An 18,297-nucleotide genomic window follows, 5' to 3' on the forward strand; every position below is an offset into this window, starting at 1 on the left:
AGCACACGGAATATCCCCTTCTTCATTTTATGCTTGGGAATCGTGAGACAGAACAATGTTTACTTGTGAATAGCATGCCCCTAGAAAGCAAAAGTCAATGCATGGGCATCTCGGCCCTCACAGCTAATAGAGCATAGTGTGGGGAGTTTTTGAGTCTCAGTCAGTTTCCTCTTAATAGTTAGCGATAGCATCAATTCTTAGTTTCACAGTGTTATCTGACAAAGGTATTGATGTGAGTTTATCTGCCTCCCCACACTTTTTTTTCACATATTAATTGTGGCTGGTGATATCAAAGTATCTGGAATAGTATGGGGTTTCATAGCATAGCAAGCTTACACATTCACGGTGGGAATGATTCAAGTACAACGGTCAAGTTCGGCCGTTCCCACGATCTCAGGGGCTCTCTGGTTGAATTTGAACTTTTAAAGTGAAATCATTTTCATTTAGATTTTTCATGTTAACCACATTATAATGATTTTGAGAGACAAAGACAGCATTTTCAGGGTGGCAGGTAAGCCCAACAGTTAAGAGCGTTCGCCCAGTTACCCCCGAGCCCACTAGGTTAAAACTCTGTCTATGTGCCCTTGAACAAGGCACTTAACACCAATTGTTCATGTAAGTCAATCTGTATAAGATCATCTACTATAATGTTACATTCTTTTCCGGATTTTGGAAATTCTCCCACGACCCCATTTTCCTATCAGGCAACCCCACATGGGTTTGCAAACCCTAGTTTGCGAACCACTGTTTTACACTAAAGGGGATTATCATCATTTTCACAGATTCACAGCGTTATTCCAACCTCATAATGTTGAAATATATATAAAACACAGGAGAATTACGTATTTACTGCACTGGGCCTTTAAGGCCAGCTTCTTCAGGCAGAAGTTTGCATCCTGTAGCTCCAACTCCAAAAAGTTCTGGGACACTGTGAAGTCCATGGAGAACAAGAGCACCTCCTCCCAGCTGCCCACTGCACTGAGGCTAGGTAACACGGTCAAAACCGATAAACCCATGATTATCGAAAACTTCAACAAGCATTTCACAACGGCTGGCCATGCCTTCCGCCTGGCTACTCCAACCTCGGCCAACAGCTCCACCCCCCCCCCCCCCGCAGCTACTCGCCCAAGCCTCTCCAGGTTCACCTTTACCCAAATCCAGATAGCAGATGTTCTGAAAGAGCTGCAAAACCTGGACCTGTACAAATCAGATGGGCTTGACAATCTGGACCCTCTATTTCTGAAACTATCCGCCGCCATTGTCGCAACCCCTATTACCAGCCTGTTCAACCTCTCTTTCATATCGTCTGAGATCCCCAAGGATTGGAAAGCTGCCACAGTCATCCCCCTCTTCAAAGGGGGAGACACCCTGGACACAAACTGTTACAGACCTATATCCATCCTGCCCTGCCTATCTAAGGTCTTCGAAAGCCAAGTCAACAAACAGGTCACTGACCATCTCGAATCCCACCCTACCTTCTCCGCTGTGCAACTGGTTTCCGAGCCAGTCACGGGTGCACCTCAGCCACGCTCAAGGTACTAAACGATATCATAACCGCCATCGATAAAAGACAGTACTGTGCAGCCGTCTTCATCGACCTTGCCAAGGCTTTCGACTCTGTCAATCACCATATTCTTATCGGCAGACTCAGTAGCCTCGGTTTTTCGGATGACTGCCTTGCCTGGTTCACCAATTACTTTGCAGACAGAGTTCAGTGTGTCAAATCGGAGGGCATGCTGTCCGGTCCTCTGGCAGTCTCTATGGGGGTGCCACAGGGTTCAATTCTCGGGCCGACTCTTTTCTCTGTATATATCAATGATGTTGCTCTTGCTGCGGGCGATTCCCTGATCCACCTCTACGCAGACGACACCATTCTATATACTTCCGGCCCGTCCTTGGACACTGTGCTATCTAACCTCCAAACGAGCTTCAATGCCATTCAACACTCCTTCCGTGGCCTCCAACTGCTCTTAAACGCTAGTAAAACCAAATGCATGCTTTTCAACCGTTCGCTGCCTGCACCCGCACGCCTGACCAGCATCACCACCCTGGATGGTTCCGACCTTGAATATGTGGACATCTATAAGTACCTAGGTGTCTGGCTAGACTGCAAACTTTCCTTCCAGACTCATATCAAACATCTCCAATCAAAAATCAAATCAAGAGTAGAATGTATGCACACATGACTGTAAGTCGCTTTGGATAAAAGCGTCTGCTAAATGGCATATATTATTATTATTATAAGAGTTGGCTTTCTATTCCGCAACAAAGCCTCCTTCACTCACGCTGACAAACTTACCCTAGTAAAACTGACTATCCTACCGATCCTCAACTTCGGCGATGTCATCTACAAAATTGCTTCCAACACTCTACTCAGCAAACTGGATGCAGTTTATCACAGTGCCATCCGTTTTGTCATTAAAGCACCTTATACCACCCACCACTGCGACTTGTATGCTCTAGTCAGCTGGCCCTCCCTACATATTCGTCGCCAGACCCACCGGCTCCAGGTCATCTACAAGTCCATGCTAGGTAAAGCTCTGCGTTATCTCAGTTCACTGGTCACGATGGCACGCGCTTCAGCAGGTGTATCTCACTGATCATCCCTAAAGCCAACACCTCATTTGGCCGCCTTTCGTTCCAGTTCTCTGCTGCCTGTGACTGGAACGAATTGCAAAAATCGCTGAAGTTGGAGACTTTTATCTCTCTCACCAACTTCAAACATCTGCTATCTGAGCAGCTAACCGATCGCTGCAGCTGTACATAGTCTATCGGTAAATAGCCCACCCATTTTTACCTACCTCATCCCCATACTGTTTTTATTTATTTAATTTTCACACCAATATCTCTACCTGTACATGACCATCTGATCATTTATCACTCCAGTGTTAATCTGCAAAACTGTAATTATTTGCCTACCTCTTCATGCCTTTTGCACACAATGTATATAGACTCCCCTTTTTTTCTACTGTGTTATTGACTTGTTAATTGTTTACTCCATGTGTAACTCTGTGTTGTCTGTTCACACTGCTATGCTTTATCTTGGCCAGGTCGCAGTTGCAAATGAGAACTTGTTCTCAACTAGCCTACCTGGTTAAATAAAGGTGAAATAAAAACATAAAAAATAAAAAAAATCCTTTTTGACCTCAATGATATTGGTGATAATATACTGATATGGCCCTATATAAATGTTACATCTTACAGTTTTTATCATATATTTTTGCCATCATTAGTTATTGCCTTTACAATACTGATATTCAGATGCTAATGTATTAATAAGCAATACAATTATGTTGTTGTCAGTATCATAGTGCATGCCTCCTTTCTTGTTGATAGAATCTCTACAACATCCGGTGCATCAACAACCCCATCAAGTTTATCCACTACTTTGTTAAAATAGCGCACACACACACACACACACACACACACACACACACACACACACACACACACACACACACACACACACACACACACACACGCGCACGCACGCACGCACGCACGCACACACACACACACACACACACACACACACACACACACACACACACACACACACACACACACACACACACACAACACAGAGAGATAGACTGTGAGACAACAGAAACTTGAGCACAGCATATTGGCATAGTCTGCTCAGCCTAGTGGCTGAAGGGGGTGGATGGCAGAGGGCTGGCCACATATGGAGTATTTTTGGTGGGGAGGGAGGGGGTGCCTGCATTTGGAGTTGTAGGTGGTGTGAGCTGGAAATTAGGGAGGGAGGGGGTCTCATTTCATAGACTTGGTTGGACCCCGACTCGCTCAAACACTAAACCACAGTGCACTGAAAGACAGACAGAGGACGGAGGGACAGAGGAAGAGAGAACAACCTGTGAGAGAAAATCAACCAAGTGAAAGAAAGCCAAGAAACAAAGAAAGAAAAGGAAGAAGAGTGAGAGGAAAGTGGGTGGAGAGACAGGTAAAACATATTGACTGTATTTTTCTATAACTATTTGCATGATTCTTCGACTCATGATTTATCTGACTTGATGAGATAGCCTATCCTAATCATAAAGCATTTATATATATATATTAAGTAATATGTTGACATTAGAAGTTGCACTGCTGCGCTCTTGTATTTCACCAGAACCTTACAACTTAACCATTGCCAATAATACAAACTACAAGTGTGCAGACATTGGCATGAAAGACATACCCAAATAAGAACCTTATCAAACATTTCATCACCTAAAATAATGGATGTAATCACATTGACTATAGCATCAATTACACACTATGTAGAATCTGAAGTTGCATTTTATTTCACCCACACTCACAAACAGTTCATGTGAGGCCAAGTTGATAGCAGGATGCATACGAGCTATAGCCTCAAAGGCACAGTGTTGCTCAGCATCTATAAATAATCTCTGGCGATAGGCAAAGGAATTCTGACACTGGGGGAGGTGGGAGTCGGACGCATGATGGCATTGTGTACCGCACAGAGTTCTGGGCTTTGAGATTTTATTTAACCAGGCAAGACACTTAAGAACAAATTCATATTTACAATGACGGCCTACCCCGGCCAAACCCTAACCCGGAGGACACAGGGCCAAATGTGCGCCGCACAATAGGACTCCAAATCACGTCCGGTTGTGATATAGCCCAGGATCGAACCAGGGTCTGTAGTGAAACCTCTAGCACTGAGATGCAGTGCCTTAGGCCACTGCGCCACTCAGGAGCCCAATTTTGCATCAACACTGTTAAACAGCAGGTGGTGTTAGTGCTAATGATCCTTCTTTCAGGCTTTGTTTTTGTTTTGTCACGGTGTCACTTACTCAGCTACCTCTACCACGTTCCTAAATCTTTCCTGTCGATTTTGATCCATCTCTGCTATTTTCCTTATGTTCATGCCCCCTTTTCATTTCTGTCCTTCTTTTTCTTTAGCTTCATAAGATGTTCTATAAGATGTTCTGTCTGTTCCTAGCCTATCCCATATGATGTTTTTCATAGGATCTGGTAGTTCATCTTTCCTTCACATTATTGTCCTGTTTTCCTACCAACTCTGACCCTCATCATCCTCGACAAAGACATCTTTTCCGTACGGAGGTTATGGCACACTCGGTCACTCCAATACACATTTGAGAAGTACACTCAATCAATCAATCACATTTATTTATAAGGCCCTTTTTACATCAGCAGATGTCACAAAGTGCTATACAGAAACCCAGGCTAAACCCCCAAACAGCAACCAATGAAAATGTACACCATAACCTCCCAACATTAAGCTCTGCCTCAGACCTCAACTAGCTTACATACTTTTTTCACAAAGATTCACATGCATACTGTATTAGATTCTCTGCCTCTCTCACTCCCCTCCTACTCATTCTCTCTGAACTTGATGTTTTCAAATATCCCCGGTCAGTGCATTGGATGATGCTTGTGACTGGGCTGTGTCCCCGTCCCCCCCCCATATGGAGAGGGGGACAGGACAGCAGCTGTTGTCGGTGTCATATGAGAGAGAGCTGACACTGGGAGATAGTTAGTTACATGCCAAAGGGCGGGTGTGAGTAGCCACCTAGTTGGATGTCGCAACTCACCGCAAAAGAGATGAAACAGCAGTGACCAGTGATGTACTGTACCACTAATAATATCTTTTGACAGACTTGCCAAAATCAAGTAGATGGCCAGAGGCCACCGCCTACTCAAGATTTGTTCTGGGTGCCAAAATTATAACCTACCATTACTGACCTATAGCTGGTCTGCACCAGAGATTCCACTGGGCACAGACATCAATTCTATTCCAAGTTGGTTCCAGTGTGTGCCCAGTGGGATGATAACTATCGGAATGATGCGGGAAAGAGATCCCTGACAATTTGACCTAAATTGTTGCCTAGCCAGACCTTCTTGAGAAGTGCAAGTGAAGATAAGCATCCACTGAAACGTCAGCAACACAAGTAGAGGCTGCTTATGTAAGAAAGAACCTGATATTTCTGAGACCACTTTCTTAAAACTTCTCCGCTGGTGGGCAAGAACCTGACCACCAAAGGAAGACATTTGCAAAGGTCTTAGAATATTCAGCAAGGTTCTAGAAATGTAGCTAACAATGTGACATGATTACATCAAATGAAAATAACCTTCACATAGCACATTAACCCTCTACAAATAGCTGTAACAACGGTTGGTGGGAGTCACAGTTGCTACGTCATCTCCCATACTGGACACCCCCTGGCAAATAGACACAACAATAGAACAACATCAGACTTTGTCACAGGAACCAGAAATAGCAGCACATCTATTTATTCAATGAAATGACTTTCTCTTAAAACGGGTACTTCATATATTGAGGAGATGTACACCCCTTTGATAGGTCAAGGATGATTGGTGACCCATATCCACTGCTTCTGTAGGTGATCTGTAAACAACAGTCTGGACATAAATAACCTTGGCTGAGGGTCAATCTCCGACAGGATCTCCATGTATTTATTTTCATGGCACACGTGGTGGAAAGCACCTGCACTTTGACATGTTGTTTACTCTGACTTTGGCCATGGAAAGGTATAACGTTTACCGAGAACATCAGCAGCATGGAGTGAAAAATCTCCATGGTTTTTTGAGAGAGAAACAAATGTCCTTTCACACAAAACATATACACATTATCTCCTTTCTTGACACTTCATTTTTTTTATGAATCTGCAGAGGAATATCACAAGGTAAAAAAAGCATATTATCTCCTTTCTTGACACTTCATTTTTTTTATGAATCTGCAGAGGAATATCACAAGGTAAAAAAAAAGCATGTTGAATTTCTGTTTCTATTTGTACATGTCAAAACAGACATGAAGCAAAATGAGACTCTTTGCCAGAGTAGAACACCCAGGGGTCAATTCCATTACAACAAATTACCGTGAAATACTTACGAGTCCTTTCCCAACAATGCAGAGTTAAAAATAAGAACAATTTAAATAATAACAGGAGGATTAGAATAAACAAGAATGAGGCTATATACAGGGAGGAGCAGTACCAGATCAATGTGCAGAGGTACGAGGTACTTGAGGTAGATATTTACATGAAGGCAGGGTAAAGGGACTAGGAATCAGGATAGATAATAAGAGTAAAAAAAAACAGAGTAGCAGCAGTATTTCCAGGTTTTGGTCCTCTGTTGATGATAATGACACTGTACCCTTGTACAAAGGGTTAGTCATGATTAGGTTGTCCCACTATGATCATTTTCATTTAGTCACACCTTGGTCATTGTATTTTGTGTTTTTGTTATATGTTTGGGTAGGCCAGGGTGTGACATGGGTTTGTATGTTGTGTTTCGTATTGGGGTTTGTATTATTTGGGATCGCGGCTGATTAGGGGTGTGGTATAGGCTTGGCTGCCTGAGGCGATTCTCAATTAGAGTCAGGTGCTTATCGTTGTCTCTGATTGGGAACCGTATTTAGGCAGCCTGAGTTCGCTTTGTATTTCGTGGGTGTTTGTTCCTGTCTCTGTGTTGTAGTCACCAGATAGGCTGTAATTAGTTTCACGTTCCATTCTGTTGTTTTTGTATTTAGTATTCAGTTATTTTCATGTACCGCGATTTATTTCATTAAAGTCAAGAGTAACCTACACGCTGCATTTCGGTCCGACTCTCTTCTTTCAACAGACGAACGCCGTTACACATTTGTATTTTATATCTATAAAGGCCACAGTCCCAGCTTGTACTTCTGTGTTTATTTACAAAGTGATAAGCACTGAATGAAAGTAATTTAGGTATAGTGTGTCAAATCACTGGGAGGATATGATGAGGGGCAGGTATGGGGTGTGGAACCAGAGAAGTGGTTTACTGGGTAGTAATCCAAAGCTATACTCGCTTTGCCCTTAGTGTATTTTTAGGTGACATGAGCGCGCCTGTGCATCTGTAATTGAAGTTGCCATGGATGTTGAGCTAGTGAGATGTGTGTATTTTTCCAAGTATGTGTTACAAGTGTGTGCTTAGTTTGTCGTAATGATTGAGACACTTTGAAACTTGAATAACCAGCATGTGTATAAGCAACGTTTATACTTCATTCCTAATTTAAAACTAAGAGACTATACAGGACCATACTGTATATTTTTCAAGTGTCCTTCTAAAACTCCCCTCAAGTTTCTCACATTTTTATATAGGACCATTTAAAACATGAATAAGATTCACAGTTTTTCTGTTGCTGAAATATAGTGGGAGTCTGTATTTGAGTATGAATACAAGCAGCTGTGTGTCTGGCTGCTATAAACCATAAACCTGACCCGAAGCACCCTCAGAAACCTGCAGCTGTCAATCACACACCCCTCTTTTTTTAGACTCTGTCTGTGATAGAGAGCGAGATAAAGAGTTTTTGTCGTTACTTTCTTGCCATGGCCTTTTTCTCTGATGTTGTGGTACTTAGTACTTCTCTTTTTCAGGTCCTGTGTGCTGTCGCACTGAAACTGACCAACCCCACCTACCCACCATCCTTACACACCGGTGTCTGTCAATCTGTTCCCCTTCTGTTAGCAGTAGAGAACACATAGCTAGTCCAACAGTCACTCAGTGTTTCAGTGGTTGTTTATCAATGAAGAAAGTCCACCTTACCACACTCAGTAAAAAATCTGCTTTGTCAATTTGTTGATTAGTTGGTCTGTCCTCATCCCTCAGTGCTTCAGTCAGAACTCGAGAGCCAAAATCTTTAACCCAACTGTTAAAGTAGCCGTCGCCATGGCCCCCAAGAGGAAGGTCAATCGTACAAAGGAGATTGCCATGGAGCCAGTTGTCACCCAGGTGAGCACTGTTACTACTCAGATGACAGGAGGAGGAGTGGTGGTGGTGGAGGGCGTGAAGAAGATCGAGGAGATGGCTGCACTGGATATCGTGCAGCTCAACCACCTCAATCTCCCCCTGCCCCCTCCCATCATCAAGCCCGGAGAAAAGGGCCTGGGCCTGGGCTGTGAAGTGACCCGCCCCCCTCCACGGCAACGCCCTGCTGGAGGAGCTGAGCCGCATGCGCCAGGAGCGCTTCCTCACTGACCTGGAGCTGGCCTGTAAGACCAAGGCTTTCGACGTGCACAAGCTGGTCATTTCTTCTGTCAGCCAGTACCTCCGGGAGATCCTGGCCAAGGACCCCGGAATGAAGCGTCTAGAGCTGTCGTCGCTCTCCCCGCTCGGTAGGTTTCAAACTTAACCGCCTAGCATCTACAGCTGACATTTATTAAAGGCAGGAACAGTCTTCTTGTTTGGAAACGTATCTGTCAAAGTCCACATGAATAGACAAAAACACATGAATAAAGCGATGATGTTTTCCACCTATTCTCAGGCCTGGCCAACGTGATCACCTTTGCCTACCTGGGCCGCGTCCACATGTCCCTGTACACCATCGGCTGCACTGTGTCCGCCGCTGCCACCCTCCAGATCCCCCAGCTGCTCCAGATGTGCATGGACTTCCTGCTGGCCGAGATGAACGTGCAGACGTGCGTGTACGTGTGGAACATCGGCGCCGCCTACGGCCTGATTCCCGTGCGCGATGCGGCCCGCCGCTTTGTGCTGGAGAACTTTGTCGCGTTCACCGAGACGCCCCTGTTCAACCAGCTGACCCTGGAACAGATCACAGCCTTCCTCCAGGAGGACAGCCTGCTGCTGCCATCTGAAGTCACCGCCTTCCAGGTCAGCTCCGCTCACCTTGCTTTACCCTACTTTTCTGCATGTAATAACTGACTTGGGATCAGGTCTCCTCATTCCCTACCCCCAACTACAGCCATTTTGAGCGAAACCTAAATCAATCCTCAGACCAGCTGTTAAGGACATGATATAGCCACATGACCATAGTACACAGACACTTGCCAGGCTATTTGACATCCTACTGTGAATAGTCAGTATAACTCTCTGTATGTATGGTTATTAATACACAATACCAGTAGGAATGAGAGACATAGCAAGGAAGCAGAGAGGGAGCGGTATTTATAAGCCGAATCGAATAGGATTTTAAGTATATTTCTGGTTTCATTCAACCACAGTTGGCCATGAAGTGGCTGGACTTCGACCCCAAGCGCCAGGTGCACGCCGCCGAGCTGCTGTCCCACGTGCGCTTCGAGACCATTCCTGCCAGCGAGCTGGTCAGCGAGATCCAGCCCGTGGCGAGGATGATGATGGACCCTCACTGCCACCGCCTGCTAGTGGATGCCATGAACTACCACCTGCTGCCCCACCAACAGAACACGCTGCAGTCTCGTCGCACACAGGTGCGAGGAGGACAGGCCACCCTGCTGACTGTTGGGGGGCGTCCCTCCATCACCGAGCGGGCACTGAGCAGAGTGGTGAGTGTGGCGGATCTTGTGGTGGGCTAAACATTAGGCAGAGGTCAAAGACATGATGAAGAAGTTAACCAACATTTTAGAATACTACTGTTTCACCAATCACCATGATTCAACCGTATTATCCGAAATGAGAAGTGCTACGTTGTTGACGTTTTTCCCTTCCAGGTGCTGTGGAGAGATCCACGTGAGGGTGCGGCCACCTGGCGCCACCTGTCCCAGCTGCCCGCTAAGAGCTTCAACCAGTGTGTGGCTGTGATGGACGGCTTCCTGTACGTGGCAGGAGGAGAGGACCAGAACGATGCACGCAACCAGGCCAAGCATGCTGTCAGCACCCTCAGCAGGTATATGGATATCCTGTATAACAACAGCAAAAAAAGAAACGTCCTCTCGCTGTCAACTGTGTTTATTTTCAGCAAACTTAACATGTGTAAATATTTGTATGAACAGAAGTTTCAACAACTGAGACATAAACTGAACAAGTGCCACAGACACGTGACTAACAGAAATGGAATAACTTGTCCCTGTACAAAGGGGGGGTCAAAAGTAACAGTCAGTATCTGGTGTGGCCACCAGCTGCATTAAGTACTGCAGTGCATCTCCTCCTCATGGACTGCACCATATTTGCCAGTTCTTGCTGTGAGATGTTACCCCACTCTTCCACCAAGGCACCTGCAAGTTCCCTGACATTTCTGGGGGGAATAGCAATCACCCTCCGATCCAACAGGTCCCAGACGTGCTCAATGGGACTGAGATCCATTGATGCTGTGACACACCGCCCCAGACCATGACGGACCCTCCACCTCCAAATCGATTCCGCTCCAGATTACAGGCCTCGGTGTAACGCCCATTCCTTCGACGATAAACTAAAATCTGACCATCACCCCTGGTGAGACGAAACCACGACTCGTCAGTGAAGAGCATTTTTGCCAGTCCTGTCTGGTCCAGCGACGATGGGTTTGTGCCCATAGGCAACGTTGTTGCCGGTGATATCTGGTGAAGACCTGCCTTATAACAGGCCTACAAGCCCTCAGTCCAGCCTCTCTCAGGCTATTGTGGACAGTCTGAGCACTGATGGAGGGATTGTGCGTTCCTGGTGTAACTCGGGCAGTTGTTGTTGCCATCCAGGATCTGTCCCGCAGGTGTGATGTTCGGATGTACCGATCCTATGCAGGTGTTGTTACACGTGGTCTGCCACTGCGTGGACGATCAGCTGTCTGTTCTGTCTCCTTGTAGCGCTGTCTTAGGCGTCTCACGATACGGACATTGCAATTTATTGCCCTGGCCACATCTGCAGTCCTCATGCCTCCGTGCAGCATGCCCAAGGCACATTCACTCAGATGAGCAGGGACCCAGACATCTTTCTTTTGGTGTTTTTCAGAGTCAGTAGAATGGCCTCTTTAGTGTCCTAGTTTTGGTAACTGTGACCTTTATTGCCTACCGTCTGTAAGCTGTTAGTGTCTTAACGACTGTTCCACAGGTGCACGTTCATTAATTGTTTATTGTTCATTGAACAAGCATGGGAAACAGTGTTCAAACCCTTTACAAAGAAGATCTGTGAAGCTATTTCGATTTTTATGAATTATCTTTGAAAGACAGGGTCCTGAAAAAGGGACGTTTCTTTTTTTGCTGAGTTTATGTATTAGCAAACACCCACACATGAGAAAAGTCACTGACTAGGTCCAGACCTTAACATACAGTAAATATTATAAGGCAGCAAAGCACACTTGAGTGTTCATTGATTATGTGTAGATTTCATTTCAATTTAGACAACTTCATATTCTGACTCATCACTGTTTATCTCTTCCTCCTCAGGTACGACCCTCGCTTCAACACCTGGCTGCATCTGGCTAGCATGCGCCAGCGCCGCACCCACTTCAGCCTGGTAGCCACCGGCGGGCGCCTGTACGCTGTTGGCGGCCGCAACGTGGAGGGCCTGCTGGCCACCATCGAGAGCTACCTGCCTTCCTCCAACATCTGGCAGCTCAAGACGCCCATGGAGATGCCACGCTGCTGCCACGCCAGTGCCGTGCTGCCCTCCGGAGACATCCTGGTGACCGGCGGCTACATCAACTGCGCCTACTCGCGCTCCGTGGCCTGCTACAACATTGAGACGGACACCTGGAGTGAGAAGGCCAGCCTGGTGACCCCCCGAGGCTGGCACTGCTCCTCCACCCTGGGAGGGAAGGTGTACGTGGTGGGTGGTAGCCAGCTGGGCCCCAGCGGAGACCGCATGGACGTCCTGTCCATGGAGGTGTTCTCCCCAGAGAACGGTGAGTGGAGCCGGGCTTCCCCCCTGCCCCTCGGCGTGAGCACGGCAGGCCTGTCGCTCCTTGGGGAACAGCTGTACCTGCTGGGTGGCTGGAACGAGGCCGAGAAGCGCTACAAGGCGGCCGTGCAGAAGTACACCCCGGCAACTGACAGCTGGTCCATGGAGGAGAATCTGCCCGAGGCCACTGTGGGCGTGTCCTGCTGCACCCTGACCCTCCCACCCCGCCACACCCCCCGCAGGCAACAGCACCGCAACACCCCAACAACCAAAGAGGAGCAGCAACTGCCACAGAGAGAGAGCAGTGTGGCCCCACAGTCCATCACTGCCTAAGAGCGAGATTAAAAAAAAAAAAAAATAAAAGAGAGAGGAAGATGGAAGGGAGGAGTGATAGAGGTGGAGGAGAGAAGAGAGCTGTAGATAGAGGAACAGAGCAGTAAAGAAAGGAAAATGAAAGATGGAAGGCAGAGTGAATTAACTCCTATACTGGTATGACAACAGCACATTAGGGAGTTCAATGGAATGGGGCCTATGTGGTTGTTGAATGTGAATATGACTGTAAATTAAATCAATTTGCAGTATGTGTACAATATCTATTGCAGTTAGTAAGGTGGAACATGTAACGACTGTGGTGATTACGTGTGTGTGTTTTTGTGTGTGTGTGTGAACATCCTGGAGTGAATGATAGTGTCTGGGTGTTCTACATTAAGTCATACAATCTTATGACAAATATTGCAATATGATTTTCAGCAAAACGTTAAACATTTCTCATTTAAAAGAAACAGTGAATATATGTATTTATAATACTATATGTATAACAGTACTGTAAAGTATGCTTGTCTGAAGTAGTTTAGCTCAGAAAAGTTTTATTATACATAATTACATTTTTTAAAAGTGCAATGAAGTGAGAGTTGCAGTGACTGCTGTAGTATAGGTGGACAAGGTTAGAGGTCAAAATAACATGATTACAATGTCACCCACTGACGAACACAGGTAGAGAATGTCTGTCAGGGCGATAGCCCAGCAAACTGTGACCCTTACCTATTCACAGGCCTCAGAATTTCCACCTACCAAAAACAAAACAGCAGACCTTTGATTCGGAAATGAAATGGGTGACCATTTAGAGATTTGGCTCAGGTCATGTTTTGTATTTAGGCCATGGGTTCCAGCTCACCTGTGTTTGTTATAGAGTTTGTCGACCTCCATCTCCATCCACTAGGGTAGTCTAGTGGTTAGAGCATTGGACTAGTAACCGAAAGGTTGCAAGTTCTTATCCCTGAGCTGACAAGGTACAAATCTGTTGTTCTGCCCCTGAACAGGCAGTTAAACCACTGTTCCTAGGCCGTCATTGAAAATAAGAATTTGTTCTTAACTGACTTGCCTAGTTAAATAAAGCTACCAGGAATCAGTAAAACTCCCATAGATGGAAATAGCAGGGGTCAAGTAAATGAGGACACAACTATAATGTCATTGGATGCTTATTTGATTGGAGGAATCACTCTGTATTCATCTTACTGAGAGTTGCTGGCACAGGGTAAGTGTGTGTTGGTGCTTTTGGCATTTACATAAGCAGCCCAATTCATATCTTTGACCAATTAGTAGAAGAATATCTGAAAAGGGCTGCCTGTGTAAACAGCCATTGTCTGTCCAGACAAGCAATTCCAGAGGCAACGTAACCCTGGTGTTTCACAGAATAAAGCCAAACTGACCTAAGAGGATCTTTTTTATTTCACCTTCAACTGCGACCTGGCCAAGATAAAGCGTAACAATTCGACACATACAGTTGGAATAATACACATGGAATAAACAAAACATAGTCAATACAGTAGAACAAAAGAAAAGTCTATATACAGTGAGTGCAAATGAGGTAAGTTAAGGAAATAAATAGGCCTTGGTGATGAAGTAATTACAATATAGCAATTAAACACTGGAATGGTAGATCGGCAGAAGATGAATGTGCAGGTAGAGATACTGGGGTGCAAAGGAGCAAAATAAATACAGTATGGGATTGAGGTAGATAGATGGGCTATATACAGATGGGCTATGAACAGGTGCAGTGATCTGTAAACTGCTCTGACAGCTGGTGCTTAAAGCTAGTGAGGGAGATGTGAGTCTCCAGCTTCAGAGATTTTTGCAATTCGTTCCAGTCATGGGCAGCAGAGAACTGGATGGAAAGACGACCAAAGGAGGAATTGGCTTTGGGGGTGACCAGTGAGATATACCTGCTGGAGCTCGTGCTGCGAGTGGGTGCTGCTATGGTGACCAGTGAGCCGAGTTAAGACGGGGCTTTACCTAGCAGAGACTTGTAGATAACCTGTAGCCAGTGGGTTTGGCGGCGAGTATGAAGCGAGGGCCAGCCAACGAGAACGTACAGGTCACAATGGTGGGTAGTGTATGGGGCTTGTGGATCAGTTTATTTCAAACTTCAGAGGTAACGTGGTCACATTTTCCAGGAGACGATTGCTGCATTGTCTATTGCCACTTTCTCTAAAATGGCATGAAATAGCTGCATTTGGAAGCATAAAATCCTCCATGCCTGCACCAACTCGTATCCGACACTCTCCCAAAGGCATTCTGAAGAGCTAGGAGACAGCTGCTTAAATTCATGATTTCAAGAGCCATGTGACCTCCAAAAATAGTATCAAACTCGATTCAACCAGACTACTCAATTTAAGAGCCAATACTGCCATCATGTGCCAGAATAATGAAACACAAAGTATTACATACACAAACTGTTCAATACAACTGGCTGCACTTAGGAAAGTAGACGTCAGGCAAATCACTCAACCAGTCTCCATCATGCTTTCTGATTTTATATTAATTTCCCCTTTAATAGCTTCTTCTGGTCTAATTACAATTTGAGCTTCAGAGGCAAAAGCTTCTCAACAGACCCCTAGTATTCTGATTTTGAGAGCAGACTAAGAGAACATACTAACATGTGCTTGTAAGGAGCAAGCTCCATTCTTTAAAAATCTAGACCCATTAGCGCAGTCTGTCCTTTGAGTCATGTTACTGCCAACAGTTTCCTATTATGCAGAATTATAAATGTGGATTACTCAACATAAAATTCAGCATATGATTCATATCACTTCAATGACCACAGAACCAAACACTGGTATTTTTCCATTTTATTAGTTATAAACATGGTCAACGATGGTTCTTTACTTCCCGGGGAGGATGATACCGTCATACTAAAGAAAGGGAAAAAAAGGAAACCATTAGATGCTTAGCAAGGAAGTCTACTCAAGCTGCACACAAAAGAAAATCCATCAATTTTATATTACACAGGTCATTCAGCCTTACTATACAATACGAGTCAGAGTTCTTACCAACAGCACTCAAGCAACAGAAGGCAATCACTTGCATGGGGGCACTGAGGCTTTTATTTCAGCCAAACGGCAACCACCAATTCAAAATGATCAATGTCAACATTGAAGACCAAATTGTTGATTAGTAGACTCAGGAGTGCGTTACTGCTTAGTTGGCAACACACAGCAAATAATCTGCAGGCGTGACTGCCCACCCTGTATAAGAGAACCCACACACCTTCTGCTGGAACCAGCGCATGGCTTCCTCTTTGCGGATGCGGTGCCTGAAACCAATGCGGCCCGTTTTCTGCTTCTTGTCAGCAATGCTGAAACCGGGTCTGCCCAAAACCTGAAAACAAAGAGTGAAAGAGAGAGTGTGGTTCAGATTAGAAGACATGTAAAAACCTATCGTATCCCAACTGGCAGGTAAAATCAACTTTAAAAAATAATTCTAAAATATGTGAAGCCACTCACGACGTAGAAGTCCAGTCCGTAGATACCGATGCTGGGGTCGTACTTTATTCCCAGATCAATGTGTTCCTGGATGCCAAAGCCAAAGTTGCCAGTGTCTGAGAAGTTGTTCTTCCTCAACTCATACTCACGCACCTTTGAAAGAAACAAGGTATTCCATTTAGCAGGGGAAACATGTTGCAACATTAGGCAATATGCCTAAATACATTGCTAATGTGGACAATGGTCAAAGTTGACACCTTGCCAAATCAAAATCACCATTGGCTGAGGATGAACACAAGTGATTCAACTTAACCATAAGTATACAGAACTCTAGGAAAATACAAATAGGGGTAAATGTTACAACTATACTAAGCCCTAGCCTAAAGGGTGTCAGAAAGAAACATTCCCATGGCAAATTAATGGTGATTAAGAGTTCTGCATAGTCAACAAACCCACATCCCAAAACACTCATGCAGTGGTTGTAATAAATAGGTGTAGTAAATGGACAGTGTATAAAATATTGAAAACTCACCTTGAGTCCCTTTTCCAGGATCTCCTCAGCCTTAGCTCCACGGACAGTACAGTGGACAGCAATCTTTTCATTTCTGCGGATGCCGAACGATCGCACAGTGTAGCGGGCTGAGGGGTACAGGGGGAGGAAGACTTCAGCACAAACATTTTCCACTAACAGGTCAATCAACAGGGTAACCATCAAACACACAGCCACAGATGTTCATAAACAAAACAGGCATAGGATACCTACCCTTGGAGAAGACAGGGGTCTGGCCTGTGAGCTGCTCAAGCACCTTAGCAGCACGGGTCAGTCTGTCACCACTCTCCCCAACACAGATGTTCATACAAAGCTTGCGGATGCGAAGCTCACGCATGGGGTTCTCCTTTTTCTCGCTCTGTTCCTGTTGAAATCAAACGTTGGCATTAGGTGGCTGGGAGATTAACAGTTACGTTTCGTATGTTTCGCTAGCTACATCAGCTGTCCGCTATGCAGCCAGGCTGGATAGCTAGCTAGTTGCCAACATAGCAACATGTGGATATTAACTAGCTATTAAATCCTGGTCAATGTCAATAGATACCCAACTGGCGATCTTTAGGCCGTTTCCAAGCAGCCACACATGTTTACACTGACAAATATATTCAAAAACGTGATTCAATGCGTTTAACTTCCTGGCTAAATAACCAGATTCCTGCCAACAGGACATGCCGGTGCATATCCTATGGCTCATCGTCGGCTGCTACTAGCCACCTCGCTATGGTATCATGTTTACAATGTTGCAGTCAATTGTACAATTTCATGAATGTTCATACTTTCACTGTTCGCATGTTAACGTTCTACCGATGTCGCGTCAACTGTAACAAAGTACTGAGAAACATATTCGGAGAGAAACCTCGACTTCCAACAGCCATGTCACTTTCCCCGACATACGCTTCAATAAAAAGCAAGGACGCATATTTTTTGCGTAATACAACTCTGTTTCAATAGTGCACATTAACCTACTCATGTATGGTTATAAAAACAATGGGTTTTTGGCCGTATAACGCTGATGATTGTGGATTTAAAAGGTAACCCGCGAAATCTTGCCTCCTTATACGTAAAACCTGCACTCACCGCCATGTTTGATCACTTGAAGAGGACGACACATTTCCGGGCCAGCGCATTTATAGGGAAGTGTTTAACTAAATGAGCCCTACGTAAAATCACGCATTTGAAGAAAGGTTCCATAGGCGCACAAATTCAATAATAATGTACAGTAAAACAGTATATATCATTATTAAATTGCGCTTATATAAGACTGTTTAGATTCAAGAACACAATAAAATGGTTTATTTAAAGCAAAATTACAAGTGGAAAATATCATCCCTATTTTTTTGCCTGATTTGCATGTTATTTTGGCATTAATTAATATGTGTCACATATCAGTTTTCAAACAATGTAAAAAATAAAAATTATAATTGAGTTAATAAA

At 44.8% G+C, this 18,297-nt stretch overlaps 2 protein-coding genes across 2 annotated transcripts; one reads left to right on the top strand and one right to left on the bottom strand.

Moving 5' to 3' along the window:
• Window positions 1-3,774: 3,774 nt before the first annotated feature.
• LOC124043618 (kelch-like protein 31) lies at window positions 3,775-14,268 on the top strand. Its single transcript, XM_046362388.1, has 6 exons — window positions 3,775-3,961; window positions 8,638-9,143; window positions 9,293-9,639; window positions 9,990-10,289; window positions 10,455-10,630; window positions 12,102-14,268. The coding sequence occupies exons 2-6, from the start codon at window positions 8,981-8,983 to the stop codon at window positions 12,886-12,888; spliced, it is 1,773 nt and encodes a 590-aa protein (XP_046218344.1). The 5' UTR covers window positions 3,775-3,961; window positions 8,638-8,980; the 3' UTR covers window positions 12,889-14,268.
• A 1,400-nt stretch (window positions 14,269-15,668) lies between these two features.
• On the bottom strand, window positions 15,669-18,003 carry LOC124042811 (60S ribosomal protein L11-like). Its single transcript, XM_046360931.1, has 6 exons — window positions 17,941-18,003; window positions 17,080-17,230; window positions 16,849-16,955; window positions 16,338-16,469; window positions 16,102-16,212; window positions 15,669-15,746 (listed from the first exon to the last, which is right to left on the bottom strand). Exons 1-6 carry the CDS (start codon window positions 17,944-17,946, stop codon window positions 15,717-15,719), a joined length of 537 nt encoding a protein of 178 aa, XP_046216887.1. The 5' UTR covers window positions 17,947-18,003; the 3' UTR covers window positions 15,669-15,716.
• Between the last annotated feature and the right edge of the window lie 294 nt (window positions 18,004-18,297).

Source organism: Oncorhynchus gorbuscha, linkage group LG09 (assembly GCF_021184085.1).
Source record: "Oncorhynchus gorbuscha isolate QuinsamMale2020 ecotype Even-year linkage group LG09, OgorEven_v1.0, whole genome shotgun sequence".
Classification (NCBI taxonomy): Eukaryota; Metazoa; Chordata; class Actinopteri; order Salmoniformes; family Salmonidae; genus Oncorhynchus; species Oncorhynchus gorbuscha.

Coding starts and splice junctions, on each gene's coding strand:
- LOC124043618 (XM_046362388.1), top strand. CDS start 8,981: ATGCGCCAGGAGCGCTTCCTCACTGACCTGGAGCTGGCCTGTAAGACC. Junction 9,144..9,292: donor GTCGTCGCTCTCCCCGCTCG/GTAGGTTTCAAA, acceptor ACCTATTCTCAG/GCCTGGCCAACGTGATCACC. Junction 9,640..9,989: donor CTGAAGTCACCGCCTTCCAG/GTCAGCTCCGCT, acceptor ATTCAACCACAG/TTGGCCATGAAGTGGCTGGA.
- LOC124042811 (XM_046360931.1), bottom strand. Junction 16,956..17,079: donor GACCCCTGTCTTCTCCAAGG/GTAGGTATCCTA, acceptor TGTACCCCTCAG/CCCGCTACACTGTGCGATCG. Junction 15,747..16,101: donor TGCGCTGGTTCCAGCAGAAG/GTGTGTGGGTTC, acceptor CCCTTTCTTTAG/TATGACGGTATCATCCTCCC.